Source organism: Grampus griseus (genome assembly GCF_964374135.1).
Source record: "Grampus griseus genome assembly, chromosome: 3".
NCBI lineage: Eukaryota > Metazoa > Chordata > Mammalia > Artiodactyla > Delphinidae > Grampus > Grampus griseus.
The window spans coordinates 55,028,205-55,040,666 of record NC_139019.1 but is presented as its reverse complement, the minus strand read 5'-3'; the positions used below and the strand labels follow the sequence as shown (position 1 = coordinate 55,040,666).

General features: G+C 37.0%; 1 protein-coding gene across 5 annotated transcripts in view; it reads left to right on the top strand.

Annotated features, from left to right (window-relative positions):
* Positions 1-9,227, top strand: part of CCDC125 (coiled-coil domain containing 125) — a 32,079-nt gene extending 22,852 nt beyond the window's left edge. For all 5 annotated transcript variants that reach the window (XM_082651531.1, XM_082651532.1, XM_082651529.1 and 2 more), the window contains 4 exons: positions 2,022-2,129; positions 3,244-3,418; positions 6,970-7,100; positions 7,943-9,227. In XM_082651531.1, the coding sequence (XP_082507657.1) occupies positions 2,022-2,129; positions 3,244-3,418; positions 6,970-7,100; positions 7,943-8,251 (723 nt within the window). In that variant the 3' untranslated portion in view covers positions 8,252-9,227. The remainder of the gene's footprint in view (positions 1-2,021; positions 2,130-3,243; positions 3,419-6,969; positions 7,101-7,942) is intronic.
* Positions 9,228-12,462: the final 3,235 nt, after the last annotated feature.

Sequence of the window (12,462 nt, the reverse complement as noted above, 5' to 3'; positions counted from 1 at the left end):
ATTATCCCCATTTTACAGAGGAGGAAACTCAGGCTCAGATAGTTTTGGTTACTTTCCCAAAGTGATGCAGTCACTCTGGGGTTGAACCAGGTCCAGGACAAAGATCTGCTGATGCATTGCTAATTGCTTGCTGAGGTGTGAAATGTCTTACAAATGTCCTGGGGACTCATGAGAAATAAGCGTACCAGTGGAGTGAGAAGGGGTAGCCATTCACTTATTATAGAATTTCAAATAAAGCAACTAGTACTAATAATAGCAAATATATAGTCCTTAGTAAGTGCCAGACACTGTTCTAAGTGATTCACATAGATTAACACATTTAATTCTCACAACTACCAAATAAGGTGAGTACAGTTAAATCCCTGTTTTACAAATGAGGTAATTTTGGCACAGAAGGTTTAAGTGATTTGCCCAAAGTCAGAAAGCTACTAAGTGGTGGAGCTGGGATTTACACCCAGGTAGAGTTTAGAGTCTGTGCTTTTGATCACCATGCTCTACTGCCTGGGTGGAAAACTAGTGTAATAGCAAAAAAAAAAGAAAAAGAAAAGAAACTGAGCAGAGAGAAAGTTCAGAAAAAGCGTGCTTTATTATAATCTTGAGTAAGCGCTAAGTAACTTTATGGCAGGCAAGAACATGGGCCCTGAGCCAGTTGATGAAGGAGCACTGAGGTAAGGACATAGAATTAGGAGGCAGAGGTCCCTGCAGAAACCTTGCATTTTTATATTGGCCCTACCCAGGTCTTAAGTTGCTTTTGGCAACTTTCGCAGGGACAATTATCAGGAGCGGGAAGTTGAAAAGGGAAGATACCAATCTGCCACATAGCCGCCATTTGTACACTTGAGTCAACTGAAAGCTCACTGTGTACTTCACAGTTACCATTAATGCAAGAAGGAATTTTCTGAAATAGCCTTTACACTAAGAGAGACCGTGGAATCTTCCTCTCTAAACAGTCTCTAAAATAAGATTCTGTTTTAAGCCAGTCCATGGGAAATTTATAGCAGCAGGAAGCTTAGACAATAATTTTGTAGTATGTTCCACATGAAACTTTAAAAGATATGGCACAATATGTTACATAGACCGCCTCCATTAAATTGGAAGCTGTTGGAATATTTTGGGAAAGCAACTTGTGGTTAGTTGCCAAAATGGGTTTTTAAAAAAAAGTACAACAGGGCTTCCCTGGTGGCGCAGTGGTTGAGAGTCCGCCTGCCGATGCAGGGTACGCGGGTTCGTGCCCCGGTCCGGGAAAATCCCACATTGCTGCGGAGCGGCTGGGCCCGTGAGCCATGGCTGCTGAGCCTGCGCGTCCGGAGCCTGTGCTCCACAACGGGAGAGGCCACAACAGTGAGAGGCCCGCGTACCGCAAAAAAAAAAAAAAAGTACAACAGTTCTTACTTTTCTTCTGGCTACAGTGGTCAACCAGGAGTGACCCACATGGATTAGTTTCTTCATTGTGATCCAAAGACAGGTTTTGAAGGATCAGGGCCATATGCAATTCCAGAACAGTGGATGAGCCAAGAAATATATTAAGAATTTATTACATGATCATAGACCATTTTTTTAGGAGTGGCAGGATGATTGTTTTCCTTAGAATTCACTCATCATTTCTGAGCATGCATCTCTCCTGGCAGGACCTGACAGTAATGAATGCTGGGTAGCAAGGCCAAACCCAGTCACAGGAAATCCATATTGTGGATGTTTAGATTTACTTCGTTAGGTCAAGTTCCTGCCAAGAACTCAGAAGTACAGGAAACTGGTACCAAGTGAAAGGTTTTGGAGCGTGAGCAGAAGGAATGCAGAATTCCTGTGTATTTTTGTTCCAAGTAATAACAGTCTCTCCTCATTTGTGAATTTCCCCTTGGGTCCTGAAATCATGGTCTCAGCTTCCTATTTTTGTTTTCCTTTGCAGTTTCTTTGAATTAGGTGCTTGAATAAAATGTGCATGGGTTTGTGTGTGCGCCCCGTGTTTGTGTACGGCTGAGCAACGTGACACTTAGTAACGGATAATTCTTTTGGATTTAAAGCTTGCAGTCCTGGGAGCCTGCCTTTGTCACGGTCCCAGAGGGAGCCCCTGTACCTGTGCCAGACTGGCAGCATCTACTCGGAAAATGCTCCTTCAGGTCAAACAGGAGGTATTGTGTTATCAAAACAGTAAAAGCTTTGGTTTTGCTTCTCCATTAACACAAAGTAGAATAAATGGAAGTATATGTAATAATTAGCTTAATTTGGTAGTCTTTGGCTGTGGAACTTATTCTTAGTTTTAAATGATAACATTAACATATAAACTGAATTTTATTTACATTACTTGGCACTATATTGCAGCCATGAAAAGTTGTTTGCCTGTGTTTCCTAAGTTCATATTTCTTTTGTCTATACATGGCCCTAAAATTACTAGATATTAGAGGAAAAGGCACACATGCTTAAAATCACCAGGATGTGCAACACCGATTAGCCGAGAGATAAACATGAAGCTTATTAGAAAAGCTGCAAGGTACAGTTGAAGGAACCTTTGTGCCAGCCAGACCTAGGTTTGAATCTCAGCTCCATCATTTTCCAGCTTTGTGGCTTTGGACGCATGTTAAATGGAGGCTAATAACTAGTTTGGAGGGTTGTTGTCAAAAATAAACACGGTAGACATATAATGTTTAGCACTGGGCCATGCCCGGCATTTAATCAAATGATAGCTGCCATTATAATTAGGCTTTCACAACAAATACAGTATGGACCGTAATTTTTAAAACGTTTTTATTGAAGGTTTGGAATTTAGTCTTCAGAGTATATATGAAAGCAAACAGCTAAACATTAGCAATTCATCAGGAAAAGCATAAGATTACACAGATCAGAGTCAGCTGTGGGAGGTATCTGAAAGATGGTATTCATAATTGTTTTCAGTGGTATTTTCTGGCATGGCCCAAGGCAGAACTGAAATGCAGCCGTTGGCATCCTCCCTTCTTCCTCGTTGGGCAGGACATACACGAGGCCCGTCTAGGATAATGAGGTCTAAGAGTAGGATTACCAGGGAACTGATAGGCACAAGAGAAACTCCTGGTAATCTAGTTCAGAGTGGGCAGCTACTGCAGAAGAGAATGGCATGTAGTAATTAGATTAAGCGGATGCAATAGATCAAGGGCAGGCAGAAAACTCCTACTAGGCAGGGAGACTGCATTTGCTAATCTGACTCAGCATTCAGGAAAGAATTGTTCTGGTTTTGCCTCTAACACCTCTCAAACTTTCTTTCAAAACCAGTTGGAACTTCTGCAGAAGAGTAAAGAAGAAGCCTACATAATGGCAGATGCATTCAGAATTGCATTTGAGCAACAATTAATGAGGAAAAATGACCAGGCACTAAGATTGACACAAATGGATAAAATGTGTAAGAAAGCAACAAAAGGGACAAATTGGAAGCACCTTAAAGATGATGGTAAATAAGAATTATAATGGTAATAATCAGGTATAAGGTAATTTCAGTTGTTTTTGGTTATAATCATAGTTGATTAAGCAGTTAATATGGTGAATATAATTGAAATTTCACATATAGTTACGATTTATCTAAAAATATAACAACCATGGGAAAAAAGGAGTCACTGGATGTCACTTACGCAGATGAAACCATAAAGTAACAGGAGAATCTCTTTTTTGGTAGAGATTTTAGTGGAAAAAATTTATAATAAGAGCACTAGAACCCAACATTAAATCTATCTATCTAATTAAACTTTATTGAAATGTGTGACTTTGGAAGGAGACATTGAGCAGTAGAGAAATAATCTTAAATTGGACAAATTAATAAAATATTCTTATGAAAAGTGAAACAGAAGTTAAGGTTTAGGTTTAGGTTCACAAGCCTATCAAAAGTTCATGGCCATTTTGGAGTCATTATGGTATTAAACAAAATATACAAAAATGGCACGAGAGCATAAACCGCCATTGAAGTATGTAGACTGTCCAATATAAACAAAGTAGCTGTTATTTTTCGGAAATTTTAGTCTCTCTAAATGGTCAATCTCAATTTTCATTTGTAAGTATTATTCAGCAGGCTTCATATTGCTTCAATTTAAAATTCCAATTTGAAACCATTTATCAGTCAAGAAAGATTAAAGTGAAGTTTATTAAGAAGTGTGAACTTTTAGTATTCAAATTCTGACATGACCCTGTTTCTAAATCTTTTTTGACAAAATCCGTAATCCTAGTTCCAGTATCTCTCATTTTCAGATGAATTTAGGACCAATAAGAATCTTATAGTATTAAAAATGAAACTTTTAATAGTAGATACCTAATTTTGTTTGAAATATCTCTTTTCAAACAGTGCATATTAGCATTAGTATAGGGGTCAAGTGTTGTGAATTTTAGCTTCATTAACTAAACTTTACCCACCTCTGCTGAAGTGTTAAGAAACAGCTTATAGGGATAATAAAAATAGAAGTAGTAAACAAGAACTGTGAAAGGAGGTGAAAGCAGATTATAAAAGCTATGTATTTAGTCAAGTGGAAGTCAGGGCAAAAGGGGAGAAATAATGTTCCTCCACTCTTGTTCGTTCTTAATCAGGCATTCCACATTGTACTGAAATTAACTTCTAAAGGTGTTTTCTGATATGAGACTGACAGAGGCCAGTGTGCAAATATAATGGCTAAGTCCTCAACAGTCACTTACAATAAAAAAATAAGTAGTATTTATATGGCTGTTTTCTATAATAATCCCTTGATAAAAGGTAAAGGTATAACCTTAATGTCAAGGTAAGTGATTTGCCAGGGAAATAAGCTAACACAGTCCAATGTACTTAGCCTTTGAGGAATTGGTGGAGAACATTAAGAATATCTAGTTCTACCGTGAACAACAAATGTGTGGGTGATCTTCCTCAAGTACCTCTTCTTTCAGTGAGGCCCTTGATAGGAGCTGGGTCGCAAAATTTTCAAAGGCATACTCTCAGAGGGCAGCCTAGGTGTTTTTTGTGTTGTTAACTGAAGTCAAATCCCTTTGAAAATCTGATTTTGTTTTGATGGAAGGTAGAGAGAAGAGTAGGGAGAAGCGGTAGATTCATATTCAGTTCAGCACTTGTACTCATTTTATAGTCCAGAATTCCTGCCTTTCTTAGCTTTTTACAGAATTCAGGAACTTCTCCATAGAAAATACGATTTGAGAGGTACAGCTCTCAATCTTTGCTTTCCGTTAAGGTACTGAGAGAGACTGGAAGCAGAATTTAAAATAATTAGTTTATCTCTGAAAAGCCTTTACAAGTCCATAAAAGGTTTAGTAGCTCTGTTTCTTAGTGACAAGACTTTGATTCATTTTAATATACTTCAGTAATCTGGTACAAGATGACTGTTACAGGTCATTTTCTTATTTGTGGTTAACACTGTGTTAACTTTTCTTCTTGATAAGGCTGCTTAGACAAGTTCTGAGAGATAGCTTATAAGCATGTTTCCTTTTTTTTAGATTGAAAATAGAGACAGATTCATCCACTCTCAGAACTGGTGAGCTGGTCAACTTGTCTGGCTTTTCCCCCTTGCCACAGCTGCTATTGAAAAAGGTCAGGTGTGAGGCCCAGTCACTGTGGTTTATCAGGATTGGGTGGAAAGGGAATTGTCCCTTTAGACTATATCTGATCATTAGACCATTTGCACAGCATTCTAAAAACATTCTTGAAACTTTCTTTGTATAAATCTATAAATTTTGTATTTTCTGCTACAAATTGCATCCTTTCTATGGATGAAGAAGAATATCAGTGTACATATTCCAGGATGTGGACTTTTAAGCATTATGTCAGTAGCTGGGCTAGGTACTTTCACAATTTTTTTTTTTAATTGTGATAAAATATGCATAAAACTTACCGTTCTTTTTTAAGTAGGTACATTTTTTTTAACATCTTTATTGGAGTATAATTGCTATACAATGGTGTTAGTTTCTGCTTTATAACAAAGTGAATCAGTTATACATATGTCCCCATATCTCCTCCCTCTTGCATCTCCCTCCCTCCCACCCTCCCTATCCCACCCCTCCAGGTGGTCACAAAGCACCAAGCTGATCTCCCTGTGCTATGCGGCTGCTTCCCACTAGCTATCTATTTTACGTTTGGTAGTGTATGTATGTCCATGCTTCTCTTTCACTTTGTCCCATCTTACCCTTCCCCCTCCCCATATCCTCAAGTCCCTTCCCTACATCTGCGTCTTTATTCCTGTCCTGCTCCTAGGTTCTTTAGAACCATTTTTTTAAAACTTACCATTTTAACCATTTTTAAGTGACAAGAAGTCCATTCTCATTGTTGTATAATCATCACCACCATCCATCTCCAGGACTTTTTTATCTTCCCAAACAAACTCTGTATCCCCATTCAGTACTAACTGCCCACTCCCTTCCCCCAGCCTGTGCTCTATTATTCAATGGCACAGCAACCCAACAATAGAGCATAGGTACTATTATTCTCATTCTGGAAGTGAGGATATGTAGCTCAGAGAACTTGTCCAACATGATACCATTAGAAAGTGGTTAAATGGGGATTCAAGTCCAGGTCTTTCTGGCTCTAAAGCAGAGTTTGCATGGTTCAGAGGCCACCTGTCTGCAGACATGTTTTGTTGGGAGTGAATAGTGTTCTCAAATATTGTGGGCGGGTGGCTAACCTTTACACTGGGAGATTTCACATGCAAATGTGGATTGCTGGCTCCTTTGGAAGACTGAGATTATCAGGTAGCACAGGCTGCATTCTCCCATGGGCAGCTGCTGAGCAATGAGAGTGGGAGGGCGCTGCTCTGGGTTCTCACACTGTGGCCTCTCACCTGCGTTTGCAACCCTGGCTCTAAAGTCTGCTTTTCCCACTGCACTGTGCTGCCTGACTCACTCGTGCTGGAGGTCACCTGAAGAGGACAAGGTCCTGGCTGATTTAGTAATGAATTAGCCTTGGTTCACACTTACCTCTTTGTCTGGAAGTACTTCAGTGAGTGTCTTTTTGTGTCTCAGCTGGATTTTCATGTTCCATTTTAGGGTTACCATCACAAAGGAGTAAGAAGACCTTAGGGCAGAAACTGTTGGGTATGCTCCCTTTGGAAAACAGTTCTAAGAGTACTGGTGACCAGCATGATCCTCAGGAAGTCTTTAAGATGCTAACAGATTTGGTTAGTATCTTTGCTTTTTGTTAGAGGCTGTGGATGAGCTTATCTTTTTCCTTCCTATTAATTCAACTCTTTATCGCTCTATACTTGACTTTTATGCTCTGTTCCCATTTCAGGTACCATTTTCCAGAATTATGATCTTCATCTCCTTAAACACCCCACACATGCTTCCCACTTCTCCCATCCATGTTCTTCCTGTGCAGCTTTAAAGCTCCACCTCTGAAAAGAGGAGGCTCTCTGTAATTAAGTCCAGGCATCTCCATCATCTGTAGTTACATATACAGTTCATGACAAGACTTATATATTCAGGAATTTTTAAAGTGTTCAACGAACTTCCTCATGCATTATATCCTTTAATCATTACCACAACCCTGAAATCGGTCCTTTTATCCTCAATTTCATAGATGACTATACAAAGAAAACTCATGTTATATGAACATACTTATCTGTAGAAGAGTATTAAAGTTTATTTGCGTATAAAAATATAAAAACAATTTTTATATAAATAACCTCAACATTCTTTCAGAGGTAAGTACTTGTTGGTATTATATATACATATATACACATATACACACATACCATGTAAATATATACTTCTTTCTCCTTTCTCTTCAGATGACTTAAAAATTTTTTCGATAGAAAGAACGCTGTTTTCTATTTTTCCTTTTAAAAAAAAATCCTCAATACCATGTAGCATAATGCTTAGGAATCAGTGGCTACCTAATTGATTTATTCATACTGACTGGCTTAGACTGGAGGTTGAACATTTTCATGAAATACTTCTGACTATAGCTCTGTACTCTGTGATATACTAACTGGTATGTTTTTAATTTCTGTGCATGCAGTTAAATGATAAAGAAGAAGCTTTGGCTCATCAAAGAAAAGTTAGTTACATGCTTGCTCGGGCTTTGGAAGACAGAGGCACCACCTCAAAAGAGAATAAAGAAAAAAATCCTATGAAAGATAATTCTCCATTAAAAAACCCCTGGCAGAAAACTTCAGAATTCCCTGTTTTACGTGATCCTGTACATTCAAGTGTTCAAATTTTTAATTCTGTGGGCTGCATTTGTTCAATTCAGCACTTTCAAACAGATGAATACTACACAAGAACTCTTAAAAGATCCTGTTCTTTGCCATCAAATATCATGTACTGAAGACAAACCAGTTGAAATTAGAACTGAGAGCTGTTTATATCGAGACTGTGAAAACGGACCATGTAAATGTTGCTACATCTTCAGAAGTTGTGTTTTCTGGGTATTCTAAATTTGGGGAAGCAGCTTAAATAAATGTTCTCTACAAGACATTTATTAGTATTCTGTGTTGACATATTTATAAATTATATTACTATATTTTTGAAATTTTCAGTATTTGCCAACATCTTAAAAACAAAGAAATAGTGATTTTGAGAAGAAAATTAACTATTTAGATTGATTTATAGGGATCTTTGGCTCAAGCAACAAGAGTGACTGTTACTTTTTGGAATACATTTATCTGGTTTTGTGTTTTTCTGGATTTTTCATTTGCCATATAAAGTTTAAAAATAATTTCCTTCACTTCAATAAAAAAGTTATTATGGTGGGACTTTGGCAGCAGTATATTCAGTCATTGCTAGTTACCTATTTCATAGCTTCCTTTTTGTCAGAGTGGTGACATTCTGTAGCCAGATCTATGCAGAATTCTGGCATTTAGGCCACTCTGAATTAACTTCTTGGTTTTGATGCTGAATTTTAGGCCATTTAAAATTATTTTCTCTTTCTAGAAATATTACATAGTAATAATCTTTAATATCTTTTCGGAACATTACTATATTAATAGCATCACAATGATATCAAAGGAAGTGCATTACCTTGTCAGCAGTTATAAAACTTATCTAATCTCTAGTGAAAAGAAAAGATATTACTACTTAATTAGATAGCTAACAGTAGGATAATAAGGTAACAATATAAACCATTTATAGTTGTGTTATAGGAACAGCACTGGTTGGCATTAATAATAATAAAAGCTGAAAAATTGGCAAATACATTTTGAAAAAAGGAATAATGAGGATCTACTGTTGCCAGATATTAAAATGTATTATCCTATCAACTATATTCCAATATAAAAAATTAAATTTAAAAAAATGTATTGTCCTGATGGTAATACAAAGCTACGTTATTTAAAACAGTGTAACAGCAGGTCAATGAGAATCGGATAAAGACCGTACACAGACCTAGTATATATAATAATTTAACATAAAAGGTAGGGAAAGGAAGGATCTGGGATTATTTAATAATACCAAAGTGAGAAGTGTAAAAAAAAAATCACATTACAAAAACTAGAAAGAAGTATGTGTGTATATAAAACAAACTCAAATAAATTGATAAAATTTATATTCCAATTGATAAATGGACAAAGAATCTGAATCAGTCTCCTCAAGTAAAGGAAACAAAAGCAAAAATAAACAAATGGGACCTAATTAAACTTAAAAGCTTTTGCATAGCAAAGGAAACCAACAAAATGAAAAGACAACCTACTGAACAGGAGAAAATATTTGCAAATGATATGATAAAGGATTAATGTCCAACATACATAAACAGCTCATACAACTCAACATCAAAAGAACAAACAACCCAATTAAAAAATGGGCAGAAGTCTTGAAAAGATATTTTTCCAAAGAGGAAATGCAGATGGCCAACAGGCACATGTAAAGATGCTCAACATTGCTAATCATCAGGGAAATGCCAATCAAAACCACAATGAGACATCACCTCACACCTGTCAGAATGGTTGCATCAAAAACACAAATAAATGTTAGCAAGGATGTGGAGAAAAGGGAAACCTTATACACTGTTGGTGGGAATGTAAACTGGTGCAGCCAATGTGGAAAACAGTATGAAGGTTTCTCAGAAAACTAAAAATAGAACTACCACATGATCCAACAATTCCACTCCTGGGTATATATCCAAAAAAACCCCAAATCATTGATTCATAAAGATACATGCACCTCAATGTTCACAGCAGCGTTATTCACATAATTGCCAAGGTATGGAAGCAACCTAAGTGTCCATAAACAGATGATGGATAAAGAAGATGTTGTATCTATACATACAGTGGAATACTACTCAGTCATAAAAAAGAACGAAATTTTGCCATTTGCAGCAACATGGATGGACTTGGAGGGCATTATGCTAAGTGAAATAAATCACAGAGACAAATACTGCATGATATCACTTATATGTAGAACCTAGAAAAATACAATAAACTAGTGAATTTAACAACAAAGCAGCAGACTCACAAATACAGAGAACAAACTAGTGGTTGCAGGGGGAGGGTTCATATAGGGGTGGGGAATGGGGGTACAAACTACAGGGTGTGAGACAGGCTCAAAGATGTATCCTACAACATGGGGAATACAGCTGATATGCTGTAATAGCTGAATGGAAAATACCTTTAAAAATTGTATTAAAAAAAAAACTGAACCAACAGTTCACAGAGGAGGGATTAGCAACACAGTAGAAATCAAAGAAAAGTAAATTAGAATGAGGTATCAAATTAGCAAAGACCCCAAACAGTATGAATGCTAGAGATGATGAAGTGAAATAGATTCTTACATAAAGGTTAACGAATGCATTCATTTGGGATACCGCATTCAATTTTTTTGTGTATATACTCAGAAGTGAAGCTGCTGGATCATATGGTAATTCCATTTTAAATTTTTTGAGGAAACACCACAGTTTCCCACAGCTGCTGGCACTGTTTTTATACATTCCCACCAATAGTTTACAAGGGTCCCAATTTCTCCACATGCTCACTGACACTTGTTATTTTCTGGGTTTTTTTGGCAGTAATCATCCTAATAGGTACAAGGTGATAATCTCACTGTGGTTTTGACTTGCATTTCCCTAATGATTAGTGATGTTGGGCATCTTTTCATGGGTTTTTTTGGCCATTACTATATCATCTTTGGTGAAGTGTCTATTTCAAGTCCTTTGCCCATTTTTTATTTGGATTTTGTTGTTGAACTATAACAACAACATTTATTCTTCACAGATTCTGGATATGAACCCCTTATCAGTACATGATTTGCAAATATTTTCTCTCATTCCATAGGTTGCCTTTCCATTCTATTGATTACGTTCCTTTGATGCACACAAGCTTTTAATTTTGGTATAGTCCAAATGGTCTATTTTTTACTTTTGCTGCCTGTGTTTTGGGGTCATATCCAGGAAGTCCCTGCCAAATCTGATGTCATGAAGCTTTCCCTCTATGATATTTTCTAAGAATTTTTATAGCTTTAGGCCTGGTGTTCAGGTCTTTGATATATTTTGAGTTAGTTTCTGTATACAGTGTAAGGTAAGGGGCTTCTTCATTTTTAAGAACTACCGAACAGCTACTGGGGATGTAAACTGATACAACTACTTTGGAGAAATGTGGCAATATCAACACTAATTGAAAATACACACTATGACCTCACGATTACAATTCTAAGTATGTACATTAGAGAAACGCTTGCATGTGCATAGAAACAATCCTCTTTAAATAACCTAAATGTCCATGTGACAGAATTCTCAAGATGGCCCTCTCATGATTCCTGTCCTGATTATTCAAGCACTAATCTAGTAACTGCTATGAAGGGATTTTTAAGATGTATAATTAAGCCCTTAGTGAGCTGACATCATTTATCAGGTGAGTCCTTTAAAAAAAAAAGAAAGGCAGAATTTTCTCTCTTGGCAGCGATGAGGAAGCCAGACAGATTTGACACTGTTGCCGGTTTGCAGATGGAGAGTGACATGCAACAAAGCAAGTGGACTGCCTTAAGAAGCTAAGAGAGGCCCCTGGCTGACAACCAGCAAGGATAAGGAGGCATGAGCATTAAAATGGCATGAACTGTATGAACTCGGAAGCAGATTCTTCCCTAGAGCTTCAGAGAAGAGCCCAGAGTCCAACTGACACCTTGATATTGGCCTATGCAAAAAAAACACAGTTGAGCCATGAGAGGTAACTGACCTACACAACTGGGAACTAAGTTTTAAACTTTTGAGTAAGAATAAAAATGCTGTATGAGATGTACTGTCTACCACTCAAATTGTGAGACCCAAAACAGTACTGTATACTACTACATGCATTCTTATAAAATAGCAGTATAAAATCATGGAAGGACACACTCATTTCCTGAGAGTCATTCTCTTTTGGGGAGGGTAAAAAGGAAAAAATAAATGGAATGATGTATTAAAGGGTTAAAGGGAGCTCAATTTTATCTGTAATGTTATTTTTTTTTTCCTATTTAGTATATTAACATATGTTAAGTCAGGGTAGCAGGTATTTGGTATATTACTACTATCTTTCTATTTTAAAATAATACCCCCTTTACTACAAATCTGTAATG